Source organism: Neodiprion lecontei, chromosome 6 (genome assembly GCF_021901455.1).
Source record: "Neodiprion lecontei isolate iyNeoLeco1 chromosome 6, iyNeoLeco1.1, whole genome shotgun sequence".
In the NCBI taxonomy this organism is placed as follows: Eukaryota; Metazoa; Arthropoda; class Insecta; order Hymenoptera; family Diprionidae; genus Neodiprion; species Neodiprion lecontei.
In genome coordinates, this window is record NC_060265.1 from 27,938,430 (window position 1) to 27,964,070 (window position 25,641).

Here is a 25,641-nt window from a genome sequence, read left to right on the forward strand (position 1 = left end):
ATTAGATGCATCGAGAGCGACGCGTGTAAAGTAATTAGCGGTCGCCCGTGAAACTGAGCCACATCAAAGGGAACATCGAGCTCGGCGAAAAGCCTTTTAAGGTTGGATTCTAGGCGAGTCGAGTCCACCTTGAGCTAAAAGAGAGAAACCACGGCGCGGGTTAGTCCCAGGTAAGCGAATGTCTGTATATATACAGTTTCTCGAGTGTGTGCATTGCCATTTGTAACGGGCATCGACAGACGTGTTGATTACACACACGCGGGGCGGAGAAGATATCGATAACCGAAGACTCGAGTCATCATCGATAACGATAGTACGGATAAATAACAAAAAGATATCAAATGTATGTACGACGGTTATACTATAAATAGATTTTACAAAGATAAGAGTATGTAACACAAGTGACAAATTATTTTCCAATTATAACGTGTGAATGTAACCTGCAGAGTTTCTCACGATTTGTGCCAATTAACTGCACGCTTTTGAAAGTGGATTCAAATCAAACGGTACGTAAGATTATACTTGTGAAAATTTGCGAACAATTACCAGAGCGTGAAACAAGGTTTTTAAGAAAAATTTCGAAACATTCAAAGGATCGTCCGATCGAAATGAAAAATATATACCAAATGAAAAATCAATCGCCAATTTTTTCACGATACTCTTCAATGTTGAAGATATTGACGATAATTCGTCACGAGTCAGAAGAAGGTGATAAACCGCTTTGACGACGACAACAACAGCATATAATTTATGACGTTCCGCAAATAATTCTGCGCAATCAGCATTACAGCGGATCCATTCAGCTTGCAATTTTAACACTTCGACTTAGGTTTCAGCAGCTATCTCGCCCGTCGTCATGACCACTCGCCTAATTACGGCATATAATATATATATATATATATATATATTAACACGTACTGATAATGACTGTCCATCAAGCGAATCGGCCAAATTTTTCGCATCAACCACCCACCCATAATATATATGTATACATCTTTTTTCTAGTTCGTACGTAGGTATATGTAGAATATTCCTGTGCGTCAAGCGCATCATTTGTTTATGTATTTCAATATGTTTATTCAGTTTGAGTAACTTTGCAAACTGGTGGAAGTATATGGCGGACTCTTCAAACGCACGGACACAGGCACAAATGTTATAAATCAATCATGCACGCTCGTTGCGTGACTCAATGAAAAGAATCTTTCTCGACACAAATAATCTATTACTGTAAATTTGGATGGATATATTGCATGGGTATATAATATATATATATATACATATATCGTACATATATACCAGGATAAAATCAATATCACTTAATGGAATAGCAAAGGCACTTGAAGAACTGTCGGAAATAATTCAAGCCAGCTTCGACAAGTACCAAAGATCGGTAGAAATTTCAGTTGCGAGGAATAAATGGAAAGAAAAAATAACACTAGCGACAAGTATTTCAAATTCGACATATTTCTCAATGGAGTTCGGGAATAAAGGAAGGCGGAAAAGACGAAAAGCATACTCAAGGATGATCAAAGATTCCCTTGAAATTCTCTTTTTGTTAGAATTTTTTATGCCAACAGAAGAAGAAGAAGAAGCCCTCTTGTTCTGTACAGAGATCCATTTCATGAATAACGAAGTACCTGAAGAATCGTTTTCCAAAGTGCGCAGATCATCCGCCTCATCGTGTGTATATTATAAAATGCAAAACTTAAACTTCGCTTCGATTCGTTTTGACCGAGCGAGACTTTTTAATTAAAATCACAAAGAAATACGTGCTCACTAAGCTACGGAATCATCCGCAACGCGACAAGGCTGATGATAAAGTCTAATATACCTAACGTGCTTATTCATGTCGGGATAAAATTTTAATAGTCAGCAGCTTTGTAATATTTAATATTCATAAGCCTCGGTAACTCGATAACAAAAAATTGAAATTGAACGAAGCGTTCAGCGTCGATCGGCTAGAAGCTTCGTCCCGAACCAGAATTCAATCAGCAAGATTCACGAGGACGTTGAAAATGGTTACACAGATTCAAGCCCACGTATATCAGCATCGGTATAATTAAGCCTTATTGAAACTCTAGACTAGAACCTACAAATTACTTCGGTTAAACCGCCAACCCGCAAGTTTACTTCCCGAGTAGTTCCGAGCTCCGCTCCCAAGCTTTTTGGTCCGTCCGATTAATATACCGGATATCATCGTATTTCACCCCCCGATCCAACTCTCTGGAGCTTGATCGTGTTCCACAGATTTTCCACATCAGTGAGGCTAATTTCCCCTCATTGTCAGATAACCCGCGTTCCTACGTGTCAGCACTGAAGAAACAGCCGCGAGGTTCGTCTATGGGGGTAATTTCGGGTTCGGGAAAGGACTGCCGGTTGCTCAAAATTTCCGAGTCAAGTTGAGACGCATCCGCGTCTAATTGTTGCCTCGCGATCAACGATTCTCGTCTCGAGCTTCTCTTTGCTCGTATATCCCTCCGCCACATGTCGAACTCCAATTTCCGCTCAATTTTGTCGCGAGTCAGGAAGTACGGACGCGAAATGATAATAATACGGAGTGACAGTGAGTCTGCTGTAGAAAGTAACGAAAGGAAATAAGGAAGAAACGAGCTTGCAAGCTTGATCAGTCTCTCATCGTCGTTCTTGAACAGCCGGTGCTCGTCGAGACCTAATGAAGGTGTAGCAGCAGCTGATGCTTGCCTGAGGGTTTCTTTTTTTTCTCTCCAAATTACCCAGCCCCGCATTTTGTACAAGGGAAAAGTCAAACATTGACCATCGCTGCTCTGCTTTGAACGCAGAACATTTTCAAGTAATTGGCAAACACCGAAACTATATATATATATATACAGTTCAACAGGTCTGCCGACTGATGAAAGAAAAGAGTAAAATCGATCGGAAGTCAATATCCGTCAGGATCTGTGACGTTACGGTCGAACATTCATTCGTCACGTACACGACTTGTCAATGAAACGGGGAATATGGTAAAATAGGCTGCACGGTTATTTGCTTCGAGTGTAATTTGCTCTTTCTTTCTTTCCTTTTTTTACAAAGGCTCGTCTCGTTGGACATGCAAATCGGTTGGTGATCTTCGCGCTAGCAGATTTGTTATTTCAATATTACCCTAGCTATAATAACAATGTTACTCGTAGAAGCGTAACGATGACATTTTTCGAAGCTTCGTTGCATCGTCAAAAATGCAAATGAATCCGAAATCAAACGATCGAGGTGCTTAAATTAAGAAGCAGTCGATCGCACGACGTGCCTATCAGTGCTAGACGATTAAGACAATACACCGAAACCGTGAAGATCAAACGATATCCGCAAAATGAAGAATTATCGACTACGATTCAACGTTATCACCCAAGCAGCGATAATCTCCCCGAGTTTCACGCAGCATCGCGACGATCACGTGTTATCGAGAAAAACACGGGTTCATTAGCTGCGAAAATAAACAAGTGTTGATGCACCGTCTAGTCTACTCGATAGGTAAATATTTCAAATTTAACTTACGCAGAACCGCATTGGCGTGCTGCTGAGGATATCGGATATATTTGAGGGGGTAAAAATTGAAATTCATCATCCTGACACGGTATATTCAAGTTTATATATATATAACATCGTTGTGGTTATAGAATAAGCATCGTCAGAATCCGGCGATGAACTCGAGCGTCGAATCGACGTCAACTCGGTCGTTGACTTCGAACGCGAAATAGTCGAGGCTGACGAAAAGAGAGCGGCTCCGCGATTTATCAGTGTCACTAAAAATTATCTCCGAGGGTAAACCAGTCCCTCAGCAGGTTTTAATATTGAGTGAGTATAAACCAAACTTGTAAACGAAATTGACTCTGCATACTCGAGAGCTTCGTTGTTGTGTCCATAGAATGTAAAAGCCGGGGTTAACGCTTTCGATCGCGGATTATATTCTTTTTTTTTTCATTTCTTTTGTTTTGTCATTTCTAGGGTTCCGTACCTTAAAAATAAAAAACCGGAACCCTTACAGAATCACTTCCTTGTCTGTCTGCCCGTTTGTCGAGACCCTTTTCCTCAGGAACGGTTCAGGGTATCGAGTTGAAATTAATATCAAATACCAGGGTCTACGGTCCCTTGGTGGTGTAAAAAATTTTGCCCATTCACGTCACATGTTCTAATACTCGCGGAATAACTCATCAAAACTTTTAGGGTACTTCCCGTTGACCAAGAGCCATGAGATACAGAGAGCAGCAATGTCTCGCAGCTCAAGTAAAGGAAAAACTCCGCTTAAAAAAGAAAAACAATCAAGTTTGTACGAAACCCTCAGAACGCGAATCTTACTCGCACTTGTCCCGTTATTCGTTTTCTTTCATATTCCACGGAAAGTCCTGATTTTTTTTCACATTTTCTGGTAAACTGAAAAACTGAATTGCGTGACCGGAAGGGTTAAAACACGGGGAAGAGACACCGCACCTCCACCTCTGCGTATTAAACATATTACGACACGCTCTGTTTGCACAGTCAATTCACGATGCAATGTTTTTTTGTAGTCCCTCAGTTATAAGCTGGCTGCGTTTGATATGCCTGCGGCGATGTCGGCAACCCCAGGTATCGAAACGTCACCGCGACGTTCCTCCAACAACCCCTCGACATACAAATTTCACGTGCTCTCGCGTCATAGTGAGAACAGAACTTTCGAGATGAGGAAAAAGTATCGACGAATTGTGAAATTCTCTGTCGCGTCACGTAATCGCATGATTCTCTTTCAAGGAGTCTGGAAACAAATCCTCCGGCATCTCTTCCCGTTGTTTTCCTTTTTTTTCCTTTTTTTTTTTCCTTTCTTTTCTCTCTCTCCCTTTCCTCTTTCCTCTCTCGCGTACAACAGTCGTGGCATCCGCAATCTAGTTTCATTCGAATCGTAAGTACCGATTGTTCGATAAAAGCTTTTAGCTGTTGATCCGGTAACCCGACTTCCTTCGCTCGCACACTGCCCAACATCTGAAAGCCGACTCTCTGCTCACGCATGTTTCAATTTGGAGGAAAACTTTTCTTTTTTTCCATTTTATTTGTTCAGCTTTGTCGTATTATCGTACACGCTATCATCGACCTTTCGTCACGCTTCGTAAATTTCACTCAGGTTTCGAAGTACATATTCGTATTTGTATTGGCACGTCAGGATCGACCAACTTCGGCTATGTAAGAAGAAAGTATCTCGTTTTTCTGCCTGGCAAATTTTCGGAGCGAGAACGGTGCAGAACTTAACAAATAGAAACCGCTCTGATGTTTGTTTGTTGCTGAAGTAATATATTCAGAACAATTCACAAAGATTTCGTTAATGAGGTACTTTGAAATTTACAGAAAGCTTACAGAACTTGATCGAGAAACACGGTATGTATAATATCCAATATACATGTAGGTTTGAAACATTGACGTTAATTATTTCGCAAGATTAGAATTAAACCGTGTATTTCCTTTTTCGTTTTATTTATTTTTTTTTTTCTGTTCTTAACGAATTGACTTCAACCCTCTTAGTCAACATATTTAACTTCGATATACCGAAAGTGTGCGAGATAAACATTTTTCACTTTCGTTTTTCCCGCCATGTATTATTCTCGACGTAACGAAGCTTAACTCTCGCCTAGCGAGCAGGTTTTTTCCATGCATAATACATTGCCGGAAAAGAGGGACGAAAAATTGAACTTCTCGAGACGACGAAATATATTCGGTGTATAAAAATATCAAAATGGGATGAATACGGTATTTCAAATCGCGACCATTTTTCCAGCTTCTTGGCATTTCAGACGGTTATTTCCTACACTCTCAAAGTTCACCGAATCGAACATTTCACAAAAAAAAAAAAAAAAAAAAAAAAAAAGGGAAGAAAAATTTATCCACTGAAGTGCAGCGATTTATGTTCGACGATGTAGCTACTCGGAGACATTGGGCAAAAGAAAAAAAAAAAAATAAAAAAGCGAAAAGAGAGAAGAGAGGCAAAGAAAAAACGGACTCGAGCGTTTTAACGGCTTATTATTCGGATGTTAACAACGTCTCGAGTTGCTCGTTCATCTGAAAAGCTCGATCCACGTGTGTTTACTTCAGGAACGGTTTACCCGACGAGAGAATGTCTTACTGATATAATACATCAAGACTATTTTTAGAAACCCTAACCTACTACTGCGCACGCTGTTCAGGCCGACATTATCAAATATTTCAATCCAACAGCTGCGATCCAACAGATTTTATGTATTACCGGAGATCCCTGGAGCACGAAACTAACGTCGATCCGAATTATCCAAGCACCGTACGACTAAAGGATTTTCACGCAACTGTAACAGCCTTCAATTAACTCGGAATCAACGTCGCGCAAACCGATTGTGAAAACGCGTAACGTATTAATTCTTAGGGCCGGGAGGCGATTTCAGGAACTCGTTTATCCGAACACGTTTTATGCCTATAACCATATACGGTCGAAACTAAGCCTGCGGGCTTCTCAAGATCGGCAGTTGAAGGTCACGGAATATATCGTATCCCCGGTACGAATTACGTAGATAATTCCTGAAATAATCTCTCCAATTATATCCGAACCGATGAGGTAACCGTGTATACCTTTTATATGAATCGAAAATAGAATTAAGGCAGCCTTCTCTCAAAGGAGACAAGAGAGAGTGGATGAGAAAAAATGTTGCCGCAGCTGCGACAAAGCGGAGACGATCGCGTCTGTATTTCCCTTTTCATCCTTTTATTCCCTTCTTCGTTTCTTGTAAAAGAAAACAGGATATATTGTTCCCGAAATTGAGTAACGAGTCTGCAACGCGAGATCAAAGTTAAATTCCCTCTCCCGTATATCACAAACGCGAAAATTCCACAGATGACATTTTAGTAGGGTAGGTAGACACGTGCTTACGTTCAACCCCGTAGGCGTGTTAGGAACGATTACGTACCCGATGTAAAATTTATCCCAACGCGAGTGACAAAAAGCCTTTTTCCACGACACGAAAAGCACGAAGGCTCGTTTGTCGTTCAAATGCTACTTCGCCCACTCTTCGCCGAATGTTGCATAGCTTTCGTAAACGTGAAACTTACGAGACTGATGCGCGACAGGCGAAAAAATGTAACCGTGAGTTATTTCGTGCATAATTAGTCGCTCTTTTAGGCACCTCGATTGAAATATAACGGCTCGCCTTGTTTGTTTATGGGAAAACTTCGTTATTACATTGCTCTGTTTGTTACGCTTCACCTTATCGTTAGTTTCCACCCAAAAGCGAAAAGTATCTTTCGTATATTTCGAAGTTTGGACGATACGTCACACGCATTTGGAAGACTGTTTGATGATATCAGCTGGATTGAAACAAGCGAAAAAATGTGGAGACCCGGGGAATGCAGAAAGTGAGAAAATCTACCGCACGTGTGAAAATATCCCTCCAATCATCATTACGTGCTGAACTGAAGATGGCGTCTGCTTGATCCGAACGGTTGAAAAGGACAGAGGAAGCATCCGGCATTGACCGTGTTCGTCGGAAAATTGCACAAGGTTTTTCATCGAGGTGGTTCGGGTCGACGGGTAAGCAATGAATGGGTTCGTTTAAGCTGGAATTTGGGTTTTTCTCGTCGTACCCAGAGCCCATGTATAGCCAAGGTTCGCGAAGTCGGAGTCGATGGGACGCCACCCCCTCCCAGCTTATACACACCAACCCGAAACCCAACCAAATCAAGCCAACAAAGCCTGTACTCACAGCCTGGAAGTCGGAAGAGCAAACCGCCTGTGGGAGAGCCATGGGCTACATCGACCATGTCGGAGCTTGATTATTTGAATAAACCAATCCGACGAGTAGCTCCTTCGTCGGTTAAGCGATAACCTCGACTTCGACGTGACGCGGCGTTTGGAAAACGGGAAAAAGCTTCACCTGCATCCGCAGACCCGATTGCGCCAACAACGATCTGAGCCGATCCGTGAAACCGAACCCAACTCTTGGCGGTGGGCCAATATTGACCGTGTAGTTGCCGAACAATCCTAGCTGGAAAGTTTTGGTCAAACCTCCGCGGCTAGCTCGCTCCTTTCGTCGACCCTGCAGCAGCGATTCGGGATCACGATTCACGAAAACCACTTTGCAAGGGCTACGGCAAACAGTGCGAGTACCCTCCGTGTTTTGACGTAAATTAAAGCGTACGCGGAGGTTCAATTACCGATATAATACAGGTAATAACGCGGGGTCTTAACGGGGGTTTGATGAGCTTGGAATGAGAACGAGCCGACCAAAGGCGCCAACTTTATTACTGGCCACTAAATAGCGCGAACCGTTTTTCCTCTCACCCGACGGTTCAATTAACCGTCGTCTGGGTGAAAAGTTGGGCCGGCCAAAATGCTGCGGGGATTCCTCTACTTTGTTCCCATCGGAACAACCAGGTGTAATTATCTGCCTGATAAAGTCGGACCCGACACTTTTGACTCCTTAACTCGACTCTCCGCAATATCGAGGTGTTAACGTCGCGAACTTCGATCTCTATGCAGATTAGTCATCAGGACTACGGAGCATCCAACGACCTTCGGTATAATGAAGTTATTGATTATGGGATACGTTGGTCATGGAGGACGTAACAGTAGACACGGAATTTCGGATTCTATGCCTAACTTAATCCCGATTTCACCGTCAAATATACGACCGGCACAAGTGACCGCAAAGTTCAAGCGGTAAAGTCACGTTTCAACGCGAGTTGACGAATATTCCGTTAACCGGTATCAAATAATCCGCTTCGCCAAACTACACAAAACAACGATATTTAACGGATCATCAGCTGAATTGCAGCTGTGATTAACGTAGTCTGAAATTTGTGACGAAACTTGTAATTAAACGGCGAGTTCGTCGAGTCGAACAATTTCGCGACCCAGCGGAACTTTCCGCGACAAATTTCACAGTGCCGGTATAAATCCGTAATCTGTACAAAGTCTATACACGTATAAGGTGTCAAGGATACGGATGAAGGCGGCGTGATAAACGATCTCCTGACTACACCGTGTAAATTGGAACGTGCAGTGATGCGAACGAGTGCAGAATTGCGAATCGCGGAGTTCCAAGCGTTGACTAAAACCACTTAGAAACCCTCAAACGCGACTCACTGTCGCCTTGGGCATTACTCCGGATTTTCTTGGGAGCGATCGTGAGGTGAGATACGATGGAGAACGAAAAGCGTCTGGAATACGAGGCGAGGAGGAGGAAATGAATAAATAAAAAAAATGAAAGTAAAAATAAAAAAAAAAAAGATAATTCGGAGCATCGGTAGAACGAGATAATAACGAACCGGAACGAATTACGGCGAAGAAGGTAAAATGAGGCATTGTTTAAGCTTTGCGTTTTATAGCAACGTACAGTTTTCATCGCAATTGGATTCAAATCCGTTTGGAAACGATCTGCGGCGTTATCTTTTACGGCGATAGATCCTCACGGTCGCAAAAACTTTTATACGGTTAATTTTTTAAGAGAATAAGAGGAGGAAGAAAAAAATCATGTAGAGAATTTTCCGGGACGCTTTTGCCCTGTTTCTTTCGAATACCGGTTTCCTTTTTATCGCCACAAATCTATATCGCGCCCCGGAGTGAAGGGAATATTTGCAAGGGCGCCCGAGTGTTTAGTACGTTTCGATACATAAATATAAATCAATTTCAAATGACCGTCCGTATTACCGTGACAATAAAACTGCCGGGTTCGCAAAAAAAATTTATACATATTATTGAATAAAACGTTCCATCAGCAACTTTTCGCAAACGTCACCCTCTTCAAATTCTGTTTTATACATGCGACCTTTTAAGGGCGAAAAATTTTGCGAATTTAATCAAGAAAAATTCCTCCAGATATAACCATTCAGGTGCGGCGGTGGAAGATTCAAGCTTACAATACTGTAGGAAAGATTTTCAAGTAGAATACCTCGACGAAATATTCCATGTAAAAGGTTCTCGAGGTGAACAAAAAAAAAAATATATAAATAAACACGAGTTCGCCGGTCAAAGACGTGAAAATATTCGCTGAATTATTAGCGCGCGGCAATTTCGCACTGTCGTCAATACGATGATTTTACAATAATTTTAAAGCAACCGACGGTATCCATCGTCATCGAAAATGCAAGATACATATCCGCGTGAATCGAGAAGCAGAAAGGACGCTTTCTTAGGATGAAGAAGAAAAAACATGAAGAAATGGTAAATCAATTCCGTCTTGCAAGAAAAATAAAATGTGATGACACAGGTATAATTGCTTTTTTGGCAAATTGAAAAAACACGAACATTTTCGACGAAAAAAGGATATAACAATATTGCCAATGGGAAGAAAGGGGAAAAAATAGTGCATTCAGAGGACCAGCTGTACGGTCGGAATATGCATCCTGCTTAATTCGCGTTTCAAGGGTCATTCAAGCCGTTCCTTGGTAAATCCAACGAAAGCTCCGGAGCTGCGATGCTTTGATCGCGAGCTTGACGCAAGCCCGGACCTACAAGCGTTCAAAGCAACTAGATTATGCGGGAGCTATCTTACGGGGTTACGAGTGTGTATCCAGCCTTCAGTTACCACGATTCGCCGGCTCAGGGGGTGAAAAGGTTGAAGGTTGGAACGTTAAGCAGGCACGCACGAGAAAACCAGATCTTTGTCGTCGGCAAAAGGGGCTCTTCAACTCGCTTCGAGGGTGCTTTCCGCTAAATTGTGCTCGTCTGTTCATTTCTCATTCGTTACACAAGGTGTCGCCTATATTTCCTGAGTTTAATACGGAATATCGCGCCGAAATATGATAAAATAAAACCACTGCAAAATTGTTTCGACAGTAAATTTTCACCCTCGAACTTTGACCGGTTGAATAACTTACGTAACGAATCGCTGCTGACCTCGATTCTTTTCATTTCCATCATTATACTTGGAGAAGAATGGACGGATGCTCTTTTCTTCCCTTGGATAAGCTTTGCCAGTAACGCACTCGTATTCAAGAATAACTCGACAATGCGGAGAAATAAAACTAGCAGGCGAAAATCAAACTTTGTAAGATCGTTATCCTGTAGATCTGCATTGGCGAATGATTAGATAAATGAATCCTTGCCATTGCAGAGGGGATCTTGAGCGTGGATATGGGATGGAAAAACTTTGACTTTAAATAATGTACCCTATGCCTATGTCTACGGGAGATTTCTTTCCTGACGTCCTATACGTGTAATCTAAAACCGAATAGAAGAAAGTTCCTTGCCGATAAGCAGTGGAGTATAACGAACGAGATTCCTAGAGTTGCAAAAATAAAAACGATTTCCGTTGCAAATAGCTTTGCATTTGTGCATTGACTGTGAAATAAAACGAGGGGAAAATTCGCAAGGTTAATATAATTTAAAATTATTGAAAACTATCGTTATTTCCTAACTTTTTTAGCATTGCCTGAAATTCAAGTTAACTGTAGCAAATCCAAACAATAATCGTATATTTTACAAAATCAATTCCTTTTGAATTAAAATTTTTCGACGAACATCGTTGTACGGTAACGTTACCAATCACTGAAACAACGTAAACTCAAAGAAGCGGAGACAATGAGTCGAAAACTCGGTTTACAATTCGCCATAATTGAGTCCAAACATTTTATTCGTAATGAAAAATCATTTTGCAACAGCTACGAATAATAACAAGAAGCTTTTCTCGCACCTGCTCCGTAATTAAAATACTAACTGGATATAATTTGTCCGTCAAAACGAGACAAAAAATTGTAAGACTCCATCCTAAAGCCAGTTGAATTTCGCTCTGAGTTATTTTTCTGGAGCCTTAGGAGAATTATTAATTATAAATAAACACGATTTCGGCAATTAAAACTGGCATATTACATACATATGTATATATAAATATTATAATACTCTTTACAAATTATTTTATATACACCGCATGAGATTTTCACGAGTAAAATTTCAACGCGTTTAATTTTCTGCAAGGTATAATACGTAACGATAAAATAATAATTTATATACTCACCAACCGGTGAGGTGGGGAAAACTTTAAGAAAAAAAAGGAGTGTAAAAATATTTGAAAAATCGACTCACCGCTCCAGCTGTTTCCAACGTGATCACGAAGCGCCTCGGCGTAATCCTTGGGCGACGTTGTCTCGGCGTCAAAAGTACCGTAGGTGAAGTCCTGTCTCTTCTTAACGAACTCGACCATCGATTTCATCATCAATTGGCACGTGTGTTTGCCAGCAAGTTTGGTCTGACCATTAGTCACGTAAAAAAGATGAACCTTCCGCCATTTGTACCTGCGTTGAAAATAAAACAAAAAACATTTCATCCCCTTTCGTGTCGTTCGTTTGTTCGTTTACGTTTCGCTAAAAAAAAAATAAAAATAAAAAACAAATCAATCCTATGACGTTTTATCCAGACTTAAAATTTTACATAACGATTAAATCTCTCGGCTCTCCATCGCAACGATATTCTCTTCTTGCACGATATTGTTAGAGATTTATTCATGCAATAACCAAGTCACAACCGCTTTGTTGCGCAACGCTTTTTTTAATTGGTTAAATAACGAGGTAATGAACAACGCTCTACTTGTATACGCGTTATATTGTATACACTGAAAAATGGGGTTTGTTTCGTTGATGCCGCTCCGGGCACGTTACTTGTATTACATATATACACGTACTACACTCGGTCACTACGTCAGTGGAATTTGCCGCAAAATCCCTAACGATCTTAATATCTAAATATAATACCGACGACAGGAGTTATAAATTACGGATACGTCAAATAGATGCGATGGCGATAAGAATGCCGAAGTGAAATATATATTATTGTGTATGTATATATATATATATATATATATATATATATACACACATATGTGCAGATACGTGTTTATTAGCCAACTTGTATGCGTTCGCACATCTCGTCGAGGACATCGATCACTGGTTCTGAGTAAAGGCAAATAGGTAGAATTCAAACAGCGAGTTTAATGATTCTATAGAGGTTTTGTTATATCGGACGTACACTGCGAGACTTGCGGTAATAAATGAGTCGATAAATAAACTCCTTTGAGAGAACAGACGTATAAGATGAGAAAAAATCAGCAGAAAACAACACCTCCCAGTGAGAAATCACGCGGTGATATCGTATATTTATATTTCATCTTTCGGTTATAAATATTACGTAGTATATTATATACCTATGTCTGCATGTATGTAAAAGCTGGGGATGTATACAATTCCGTGGCTCAAACTGCTGCAGACCCTAATATTTATAATTCATATTATACGACAGACGCCGAATCGCTCACGATTTTCGAATTAATTTTTAAAACAGACGAACCGGAGTGAGCAGAGAAAAATAAAAAAAAATCATATACAACACGGATTCAAATTCGCGAAAAGCAGAGAAACGTGTGGTACTTATTGGTATATAACCACGTGTAATGCGCGAAAACAAAGATTGGCTGACTAGTTGTAAGCAAGCGTGATTATAATAACAAAAAAAAAAAAAAAACACGAAACGAAACAACGCAACCCTCGTTTCAAAATGATCAAAGGGTAACACGTACATATATTTTTGCAACTATTTTCATAGACGCGCTGTATTGTGCGTGTAATCAGATAATAATAATATCATTCACACACAACTCGCTTACACGTAGGTGTGTAGATGCGTGGATGTATATAATAAAACCCACGACACAGGATCATACTCAACGAACAATGTTTTTTATTTATCTTTAATTATCTATTTTCGTATATTTATTTATATCACATATTATTCATATCTCTATTGCTATATATCGCGTGGAATGATGCATAAATTCTGGTCGTGTCAGGCCTAAATTCTCGCGTGATATCTGTTCGTAGATAAATCGATCTCGTGGATAATAAAGAAAAGAAGGTATAATTATTGGACGAGGAAGGAGCGGACACGCGAAAATTCTAACCGGCGATGCAGCGATCGAGTGTCCGTGGCGTGCGAATTAATCATACGTACGTCAAATTGAGCCCTCGACACGAGCCTCGCCTTCCAAGCTTTCATTTTGGTTTCGCGTGTCCCTTAGATATTCTGCGTAGCCTTTTAATTTGCTCTTTGTCCCCTTTGACCCCTTTGATTCCGAAAATTGTTCGCGAGTAATTGAAGAAAAACGAAAAGTTTAAACGCAAAATTTGTCCCCGTCATTCCGCGGATTATGTACCCTTCGATCGAAGATCTACGGATTGATTGACCGAAAATTGATGTACATTTAATTTCTTAATTTCATTACGACACAATCTTTCTATACTTAAAGATCCCAGATTAATTGAAAAAACAAAACTGTTTCAGTGTACAATTTGTTGAAAATTGTCTTTCGAATAAAATGCGAGTCATCGTAGATTGAAATCGAACAAATCTGTTAGATTATTCTACAATCCTGAAACGATTCGAATAAATTCAAGCATCATTCGATATCCAAGCTTGCCCTCACGATTCCGGTATTTTAAACTTTTGTATTTTCATCTCGCAAAAAATCTCATGAAAATAAATAAAAAAATTTCCTATTTTCGGCACACGTTATTATGTACATGCATTCAACGCTGTCGAGTATTTGACAATACCATAATCCCAACATTATATACACGTACATATATGACAGGCGTAGAAGAATCCCGGTAGTGATTAAAAAACGGCAGAACGGGATCCTCGAGCGTTGCTTTAATTTTAAATAGCGCAATAGACACGCGGCATGCACACCGTGACAGGCATGCCTTATACCCGCCTATCTAAATCTCAAGTCTTTATCTTACAAAGCCGGAGCGATACGTACGAGGTGTTAACTCGAAGTGCCTTGATCCGCAGCCGTGTTTTCGTGACAACGCGGCGTTGTGATATTATAAATACCTACGTAATATTACACACAGAGACACATTCGTGTACCTGTATCCCGGAAATTCGACCGCCAGCATTCGAAAATACCGTTTTATCGACGCTCTGTAAAATATAAATGAATACTGGATATATCATTGCCTCTATAGGATATTTAACGTTTGACAAACATGTTGATTTTATTTTCTTTTTCTTTTCCTCTTTCCAATGTATTTTTAACCTCCATTCTTAACACTGCGTCGGTTATCTCGTAAAACCTTTTCTTCCTTGTCATTGGCAATAATACGCTGGATTGGAACGCGCAATTATAATTATTATTGATAATTTCGATTTCAGTATTATTATCATCATCATTTCCATTCGACTACATCGTCAATTACGGACGATCAATTAACCGAACAAATATAATTATATCTTTCGTGCGCCTCACTGAGAATAATTTCTTCCTTATTTCTTCCCCTAAATTATCACCGAAATTAATTTTTCAGGCTCGTGTGTGTATTTTATACATACGCGTGACTTCGATATTCGTTTTGTCCATATGTGTGTCACGTTCCGGAAAAAAAAAAAAAATAATAATAAACGACCCGTCCGGAATTTCACCTCACGCAATAAGAATGAACGCGATATTAAATTCGATAGAAGAATTTCCCCGAGGTAAATACGATACGAAAAAATGAAAAATCACAACAATATTCATATTAATAATAATAGTAATAATAATAATAATAATAATAATAATAATAATAATAATAATAATAATAATAATAATAATAATAATAATAATAATCCTACAGTCGGTGAATTACTCACCTGTCCATAATGGCGATAAAGAATTTACTCAGATCCCTGAAAGCCAGGCTTCCCGTCCTCAGCGTCATGTAATACTCATCGCTGCACTCCTTCTTTCGTTGAGTAAAATCGAAGGTGAAACCACCCGTGGTGATCAACGGAGCCCCGAGAAACTTTGCCACCCTTCCGACGACGGCTGAAATTGAAGGAAGGAATTTAACCTTGCATAAATATTCGAATTTACAGAGTAGGAAATTACGGATTCCACACTGGTGGTTGTACACTGAATTCGTTCCAACTGATTCTTAACTAAATGTAAGTTATTAGTACAGTTTTTTAATAGCTAAATTATAGCTAGACGCAAAAGTTCTTTCAAAGTTATTCAATTTGAATCGGTACCTATAAGGTTACAGGTGAACAAAAGTAATTGCAATTTTGGTCTATCAGGATGCGAAATTTTTCTCACCCACTTTCCAGCCTGAAAATAATTCCCGCTTGGTTCCTAAATTGTTCACAGTTGGATATTTCTTATTATACGATTTTATTATCTGTGAGAATAGAATTGTGAATATATGTTTTTACATATCATCGAGATTGTCTGTTTATCAGTACGGAAAGTGACAAAGATAAATCAGGAATACGAATAAATTGCGAGAACCCCAAGTTCAAGTTCAAGATCTGTTGTTTTAGCAAAATGTTTAGTTCGACTTTTTAAAGTCAATCAACATTTCGCTAGACCAACAGATTTTGAACTGACTGCATAAATAAATATTCATTTCGCCGCCCGTGATCGCACAATTTGTTGATTCAACGGCTTTTTTCTCTCAGTGTTCGAATTTGATTACGTGCATTGAAAATCGGTGTTCACGGGACGAAGATTAAAACAGCTAATTGCTTATAATTTAACATCATACGGAGGATTGAAGGGAGTGAAATAAAATAAAAACCGAGAATGAATTTTTATTTCATACGTGAACAGGCGTAACGTTTCGGTATAAATATTCGGTTATACCTATATTGTATAATCCATTCCGGCAGGTATTTTTCGATAAACTTATCGAGCCCACTTTGGCCAGAATTCAATTTCGTATAAATATTTATTGTTAGCTGGCTTTTTTGGTTACACTCCAGACGCACAGAAGCGTTGGGCGGGCATCCGTTATAAAGTAGCGTTTATCGAACGAGTCGTTTAATAAGTTATCAGCACTCGACATCCGCGAGGCACTCAATGTACGATTCATTGACAAACCTGGTGCAGATAAAAGCTCTCACGGAAATTCCGGAGGCCTGGTTAAAAAAAAAAAGGCGAGATTCGAAACTGCCGAAAATATATAACGTAAAAGAGAGTGTGAAACGGTTAAACAATTCATCAAAAGTTTGAAAAACCGACTCTGAATCGAATCGAAACTCGCTTAAGATTATTCTATCTTTCTTTCGTTATCGTCTGATTATTTACATTTCTTTTTTGCACCGGCGTAAAAACAATCAGAGCAAAGCGAGTGAAAAGTTTTCTCCGCAACGTATACTTAGGATTGCCTAAAACATGTTTGCACAGCCGGGCATTTTAGAATGTATTCAATACGCGAAGCCACGAGGTAAACTAACCCGGAGAGTTTGGAAGTTGGCACGAGATTACCCCCCAAGGTTTGCTCAAGAGTCAGAAGCTTGGATACGTGATCGTCGTCTCGATAAAGGCCTGCGAAAATAATTTGAATTTAAGAAGGTATTAAAACCGGATTTCATTGTACTGCATATATTAGTAAAATACGAAAACAGTTGAGGAATGAAGTTAATTCCGCGTGAAATCGAACGTAATATGGAATCGAATTGTTGTTTTTCATGTATACCATAGAATGGAGAATTATTCCTCATTTTTTCGAAAATTTTATCTCATTTCGTTCTTCAGTTGCGAAAATTCGAAAGATTTCCTGTTTCAACTTTTAAATTTGGGTATAATAACTCGGAAATGAAAATAGATTTTGACAAAATTTAAAACACGTTTTCTTAGTTTCGAATCATAGTCTCGTAAAAAAATTAGATCCCCTTAAAATGACCGATATTACAATAATGATACTTGGCTGAAAATTTATGAAACCACCAACGATTTTCGAGATATCTTTCGCAAGAAAACAAAACGTGATCATCGTGTAAGTAAACGAATTTTTTCCTTCAATATTCAAACAAGCTTACGACCGTGGAAATATAATTTCTTTATCAAATATTTATATTATATTTTCACGAACCAGCTACAATTCGAGACGCAAAAAAAATGTGTCTTGAATTTATTCAATATCTCTGTTTGTTCTCAAGTTATATCAATTTGAAAAGTTCGAGCAGGAAACTTTTGAAAATTTTAAACTAAACTTCATTTTATCCAAACACACGTTCAGACGATAGTTTCTAAAAAAAATCTGGCGCGCTCCGTTAGATGGATAGGTTAAAATAAAAAGAGAAATGAAGCAAACAAAAAATTCGACTTTCAAATCTTATTTCATTTCACAACCCCTGTATTATCGACGTTAGGCTAACTTTTTTGCCGGGTAACTTCGCTCAATCTTCGAATATGAGAAAATTGAATCAGTTCTTCTGGGTGGTAAAACCATTCCTGCACCAAAGTTTCGAGTCACTCGAAGAAACGTCGCGACTCCTGGGTGTTTCATCTTTTCGTATACCGTTTAATCTTCTTTCATTTTGCGCCCTGACGTTTCATATCAAAAATGTGTTTTCCACCCACGAGTGGTAAGCGTGATTGCCACTCGACGCTGAGGGAAAACCGGCTGCGGCTGCCCTGCCTTGTGCAGAAGGAACGGGAACGGTAACGAGAAGCGAACAATAAAATTGCACGGCGAACTTATTGTGAGCGATGAGAAAAAAAGAGAAGAAGAATAACCGTGTCTGTGAATTTTTTCATTTTTTCACGCCACTCGAGTCGAACATTACCGTCAAATTTCGCATTTCCAGAGCCTGGAAGGGAGAACAATTAACAAGAGATATTTCGATCCATTAAAGATTTATAATTTACAGGTATCGTGCGAGAGAAGTGAAATGATAAAAGAAAAAAAAGCCTTTTTTGCAATATTGCAATGAAATAAAAAGTTTGAAGCGTTGGCGAGTATTGGTTAGTGGCAAAGTTTTCCCTCGAGTCGAGTTTTAAATGTAATCGTTCGTCGTGCCATTTTAAACTTGGCAGTTGCAAAATATGTTCTTATACACATGGACATACATCAAAGAACAATCATGTATCGGACAGGATTTATGAAAATCCAACTGACGAGGGTAAATTCGAGCATTTATAGCGTTTTCTCGTTCAAAGTAAACTCATTTTTTCAATCATTTTCATTTCAAGAAAAGAGAAGTGCAAAGAAAAAGGAAAAAAAATACAAGATCAGTCGATAACTTAAACGTGCGGAATAATTTATTTCCATCAACGCACGTGGTTTGATCGTAAAGTTCACGCCGTTCTGCATACATATATATACACACACGCACACACATATATATATGCAATACATACGTATATCGGCAGGCCCGGATCAACCGTAAGGCTAAAAAGAAAAATCACATCTTTCGAAATAATAGCTAGATTTTCAAAAATTTGGGTATCCGAACTCTTAATCTTTGTGTGTGTGATTTGGATTTTGAAAATATAAAGGATCATTTTACCAGCGTTAAGGCGTGACAAAAAAAATATGAAATATACCTACTCAATGTCGTAGGTAATACAAAGTTTGTTTCTCCGTAGGATAATATTTTATACAAACTTGATTACATCACAAGAGAAATATTATAATGATAATGTTTTTTTTAACTTTAGTCGATTTGATTCCCTGTCACCACTTTTTAAATCTAACCTAACGGACCATCTTGCCGAACCGACATTTTCTTTTTTTTTTTGTTGAACAGCCTTGGATATCTTGCCCGATCTTAATCCGGGCCTGCCGGTACACGTATGTATAATGTAACGCCGAGTGCTCGGTGATTTACTCATCCAACAGTTAATATACAAATCACTGCAGGATTCTTTGCCAGGGTGGAATAAATATCTTGAACCTGCAAGACGTTGCGTTTATTTCGCTATCAACGGAAACGCGTTTCGTTTTTTTTTTTCTCCGTATCCCTTCAAAAAGGAGAAAATATAGCGCATAGAAAAAAAAATGATCCCAAAAACAGAATGAATTATACATTTATTACAGGCACTGTGTATACGGGAATGAGAATGAAAAAGAATGATGCGATATGAATTGTACAAAAAGAAAAACGTGGTGAATCGCGAGTGGTGAAAATTATATAGATTCTAATATTCCGTACCATTAAAAAGCGAATAATCTATGACGATATTCTGAGTTTAGAAATCATCAGCGCTGCAGAGTCGATTCAACGTTCTAAAATCAGCAATTGTTTGTGGTTTAACAGGCCGAATGATGAGACCGAATAACGACGAGAAGAAGAAATAACAAAAATCATTCTTCTCTTAAACGAAAGGGAGAAAAACAAAACAACAACAACTTGTAACATATTTACGCTATTTACAACGTCTTGTTATACGCTTGACTGGGCTTCTCGATTCCGTGGAGGCAAATCTTTGCAGATTTTTATGTACCAAAAGTGCTTGCGGAATAACCCGGAAGCAAAGAATAGTAGACGAGCAAGCTGCTTATCGATTTGTGTACTCACGATTACTATCTCCATCCTATTTTTACGTGGGTTTGCGCATACGTACGTAACCGCATAAAATCCCATAAAAAAAAATCTCTTTTACACAATCAGACGCGAAATATCGTTGACACGGTGAAATAACGCGAGGCTTAAACGAAATCTCTTCGCAAGCTCAGAAGGAATGTTTGAAAAATATACCCGTGAACTTTGTTAAAAATTTTTTCGCCCACTAACAAATTACGAATTTTCGAATTATCGGGGGATTTCTAATTGTAATAATTCCTAAACGATCCTTATAACTATTTTCATTCAATACCGTAACCGAAAAATATAATTATGGATACGAAATAAAAACGAGTTCTGTAACTCTGTAACCGTGAAATTTGAAATGTTGCTGTTCGTTTTGATTCTGAAGACTCTTGTTATATTTTCTTATAACTGTCGTGATAATTAATCGATGTTAAGGACTTATTAATGTGAAAAATTGTAACAAGCTAAACAAACAGATTAAACGTTGATATACACAGAAAATTAAGTACATCGCCAGTCATGTAATTGCGGTAAATAATTTCTATATGTTTAAGTTAAATCGTCGTTCTAAGGACTGAAAAACACTGATTTCATTTCACTCACCGACGCTGTAATCGCAGGCTGGGCCGAGGAAGAGGTGAACGCAATTCGAGTAGCTGTCGAAAGCTCCGATTTGGGCGTAGGTCGCATCGCAATGATCGTCCTGCGGCAGGAAGGTGAGATTCAACCAGGAAGGCAACAGGCCTCGAGCCCTCGCGTCGTAGACTGCCAAATCTGAAAGAAAACGATGTGAATTATATCGACACGAACCAAACAATCGTAAAAGTCGCCTGTAGATCCCGGCCAGTAAAGTTGAACGTTTATCTTTTTTGATTCGGGGTGTTTTATTATTTATTTTAAATACCAATTAGTTAATTACGATAAATAACAAAACACCCTGAATCAAAAAATGTAAGTCAAAACGATAAACATTCGATTTTACTGGTAACAGCTGTAAAACGAAAACTACACTTGATCGAATCAAAATAAATATGATTTTATAACGAGGGTAGATTGGTATTTAAAAATTAATAAGCAACTTCCTTGTTACAAAATTTTGTTGACCTCACGTTCATTCGTAAAATCTGTATTTGTGGGTAAACTAAAAAAATTGTATTAAAATAAAACTATTCGTATCGAGAATATTCTAATATTAATTCTATTGTACTAAACCGTGTTCCTGACATAATCGGTCAAGAGTTTTCATGCTACACAAAAAGTGAATTTTTGTTGAGCAGTGTTATTCGCCTTAAATTCCCTTCACCCTTTCTCTCAAATTAATAAAACGGCATTATCTGAACAATATATATGGTTAGAAAATAACAAATCATTAAAAATAATTAAGAATTATGTTTTCTTTGATAATTGTTGCAGAATTTCAACGAAAGCAGAACGTTTTGAACGAATCGGGGAACTTTTCGGAAAGAAATTTTCAACGACATTTACAACGATTTACATCAACCGGAATAGCGTATAAACGTTGTTAACAAATTTCAGACATTTAATTGCAGTCGGTAGGGGAGGTTTAAACGAGTTATTTTGCTTCCGCGATTTCTCAAATCATCTTAAACTCTCAAGTCCTTCATAATATCCAAATACAGGAATACGACAGGTGTTATATCGCGATTCTGAATTTCCATGAATTAGGTGAAAATTCGTAATTGTTCTCGTTCCAATCAGAGTAAAAGCGACAAGTATTATATACGCATACTGTATAACTTGAGAAAAATTTTATTCAATTTTCGTAACACAATTTTGAACACTGACTGAATTTTTTCGTGCATATAGTACATGACATTCTAACACCGGGAAATCTTGTGAAAATTTCATCTCTTCATTAGCGAAGAAACTTCTCTGGGTAAGTCCTGATTCAATTCGAAAGTTGATAACACGAAAAGACGAGAAAAGGAGAGAAGAGCATAAAATTGACAAGTATCAATCTTTCCAAGCGTGTACCTCTAATTACGGTTGTTAGTTTTATTTTCTTTCTCAATTATTCATTTATTTCTTTCTTTCTTCGTACAGAATCATTCAACGGCTATCAAGTATCGCTCTTTTCCTCTTTACTTTCTCTTTTCAAACAGACAATTTCCGCAATATGTAAATATCTGTTATCTGCCGACCCAATCAAGTAAAATAACATACATTTTACATCAAACGACATTTAGAACTTTTCGTCTTTTATATACCTCCCTATATGCAATGGAATTTCAGAACCTCTACCAAATTTTCATCCCTCTTTCAGATGTCGCTGGATAAAAAACTGTCGATTTTTATTTCATTACTTTTTTTTCTCTCTCTCCCGCTCCAAAATAGCGTAACAACCATCATCACTGATTTTTCAAAGCTATATATTCGCAGCGAATTCGAACGTCGAAGGTTAAAAAACAGGAATTTTCACCCACGATTTCCTCACCCTATTCCCGACCGAGTTTTCACCTCGTTAAGTGAAAAGCTCATCCGACCAAAGTTTTCCCAACGACGCCAGCGGCGGTATCGATTAAAAATATTTTCAATCCCGGCAAGATATTTCACCGAGCATTCTGCATGCAGCAGCTGTTCCAAATCACTTTTCCCCCTCATTGTTTGACAACATTCGCGTTGCGGTCCGCGGCTCGTTGTTACGAATCTATCATACGTAAAATATTTCGCAGCGCAGCTAGCTGCACGTGGTGTAAATGCCAAGAGAAAAATCCATTCTCTCCCTTAAAGAATTTTTCATCACTGAAAAAAAACTCGCTGATTTGTCTTCATATCCCCAAATTTTAACTATAAAATGAACGGCGTAGAAAAATTTTACTCTTTTTATTTTCTACTTATTATACATGATACTTTTCTGAGTGATCTTTGGATGATAAAACGCAGTGATGTGGCAAGTAAAAATAGTCAGTATACAAAAACTCAAACATGCCACTCCAAACTCTCTCTCTCTCTCTGTCTGGGGCTTCTAACATCGGCTCGATATAACTCTCAAGAAATGAATTTTATTAACGCCGGTGGAATATTGAAAAGAATTATATACCTACAACCAAATATTGTCCTATTACGACGGTCATATCTATAATCATCCTCACCAGGCTCGACTTGAAACACGAATAAAACGCGACCGACTTGACGATAAAATATCAAACATTTTCTGATATTATGTCACTTGTCCGTAAATTCGACTATGTATAAGAATTTCCGGTAAATAAAATTAATGTTAAAAGTGTAGACAGACAAAGTTGAGCGTTAGATCAACTTGAAATGTCTCCGAGTGATATCGGTAGTTGTTGTCATTGATACCAATTTCACTTCATTGATAATAGTAGTGATTCATTATATATATACAAAAAGAGGTGTTACAAAAAGAGGAACAAAGACCTGTCAAAGAAATAATCTTTGATCGAATTGACGTATCTTTCTCAAATTGGATATTAAATCTCTTTGAAATTGTTTTATAAATCGAAGTTCAGAATTTTCTTGTTTATTCTTAAATAAAAAAGGTTTAACATGCGTTCCACACTCAAAACACAAAGTTCGCGAGTAATAACTGGCCATGCTCCGGTATGTTACACGCACAAGTTTAAACAGAACGGAAAACGAGTAAAAATTCTAAACACGCGTTGTGAAAGTGCATTTCGTCCGAAGTGTTTCAAAGCGAAGTCTAAAAATTGGAATGATTTGCTTGGGGAAAATATTTTATTATTCTTACCGAGGACAGGCAGGACTCTCGGAAGAGCTATTTCGAATCTAGGATCAGCAGGAAGTAGAACAGCAGCCCTCAACTCGCAGGTCTCGACGCCGTGTCGATCGGAGGTGCAAAGAGCCTCGCAATCACGAGGCAACTGAGCCTCGCGACATCCGGCGTAAACATCCAGCGGCATAACAAGGATGATAATCAGGGAAACAAGAACAGTCGGAATCGAGTCATAGTCAAGCCCCATGAGTATTGGAAATGGCGAAAGTGAACCGCTCCTGGCTCACTCGGTTTTACCCTGGAAGCACTTGGAGTGGTTCACTTCTTCTTCATATTCCTCATCGAGTATAACGAACGCGCGTCCGTTTCGCTTCGCACAGCGACACGAGAAAAGTTTCGTTCAAACGACAAGTTGAAAACTACTCCGAGTAGTTACGGGAAGAGTTCATGCCTCCCTCTTCTCGTCTTCTTGGACGTACTGCAGTTATTTCCGAGGTAAAGAAACTTCGGGGTGAAACTCGACCGTATATACACCACTTGCATCACATCTTGCAACAAGCTTTTCTATCTCCTTTACAAGATTTGCGAAATTTCCCGTTTCTCCCTCGAGTTGTCGCGAGTTTAGAGGTACAGAAGATTATGTCACGCATCGACTCAATGTTTGTTCCAGTGACGCTCACGTGCCTTGCAACAACTCTCGCGTACAAGACGCTTGCAGGAATTCGGAGAGCGTATGAGAGAAGATGTAAGAAAAATATCGATAGAGGCGATCACCGGAGTCGATACAGGTTTATTTTATTTTTTTTCTTCTTTTTTGCTTCTCCTCGTTGGAGTTCAAAAATCAGAAATACTCAAGAACCGTCCGTCATCGCGTGTTGCACAGTTGTTGGTTCGACAGATAAGAAAAGAAAGGAGAAAGAAAGAAAAGGCAAGAAAAGAAAAGAAACCACCACCACTACCGTAGCATGTAAACCACAAATGAACTATCGAACAGCGTTTTCCCTTCGTTCAGTTTTCTAAACTCACTCGTCGGTATTTCGAAAATAGACCGGTCATATCACGCACTCAAAACCTTTGGTTAAATTTCACTGATGCACAATACTTTTTGCACTATTGGAAACACGTTGGCACAGCTTTGGCGGGAAATTGTTTTTTTTTTTCTTCCGAACAAGTCCTTTTTGATATTGAATTTCGTAATTATTACCTCCTTGAATATGTTTCGCGCACAGTACCGAAATACCTGTACCTCAATGTCCACGGTTTCTTCCAAAAATCTACCGTCGCGCGATTTTGAGAAAGACGCAAAAATATCCAAAGCGTACAGGTACGAGTACCCGAAGGCGACGAAGACGGGCGACGGATTCTTCTCACCTGGCAATTAACTCTTTCAGATCGCGGTGTACTGCAACCCCGGGATCCGGCGACCGTGAGTGTAATCCATGTACGCGCAGAACAGGGACAACGACACGACGACGACACGTATCACAAATTCTGTATCACCTCGATTGATACGCTATCGACGCCCCTCCCCTCCGCCCCCCGTCATCGGCGCACCCGCGACGATCACCTCGTCAAACATTCTCTGGTTACACTTTCCGTTGTTATTATAAACGTACGTGTACATCTCGGTTGAAAG

General features: G+C 39.0%; 1 protein-coding gene across 9 annotated transcripts in view; it reads right to left on the bottom strand.

Moving 5' to 3' along the window:
- LOC107227701 (atrial natriuretic peptide receptor 1) overlaps positions 1–25,641 on the bottom strand; it is a 138,890-nt gene that overhangs the window by 108,146 nt on the left and 5,103 nt on the right. For 7 of the 9 annotated variants that reach the window (XM_046744169.1, XM_046744165.1, XM_046744170.1 and 4 more), the window contains 3 exons: positions 20,891–21,061; positions 15,623–15,797; positions 12,023–12,231 (listed from right to left, as the gene is read on the bottom strand). In XM_046744169.1, coding sequence (XP_046600125.1) covers positions 12,023–12,231; positions 15,623–15,797; positions 20,891–21,061 — 555 coding nt within the window. Of the gene's footprint in view, positions 1–12,022; positions 12,232–15,622; positions 15,798–20,890; positions 21,062–24,020; positions 25,490–25,641 lie in introns of those variants that run through there. The other 2 variants (XM_015668918.2, XM_046744171.1) reach the window with 2 other exon arrangements.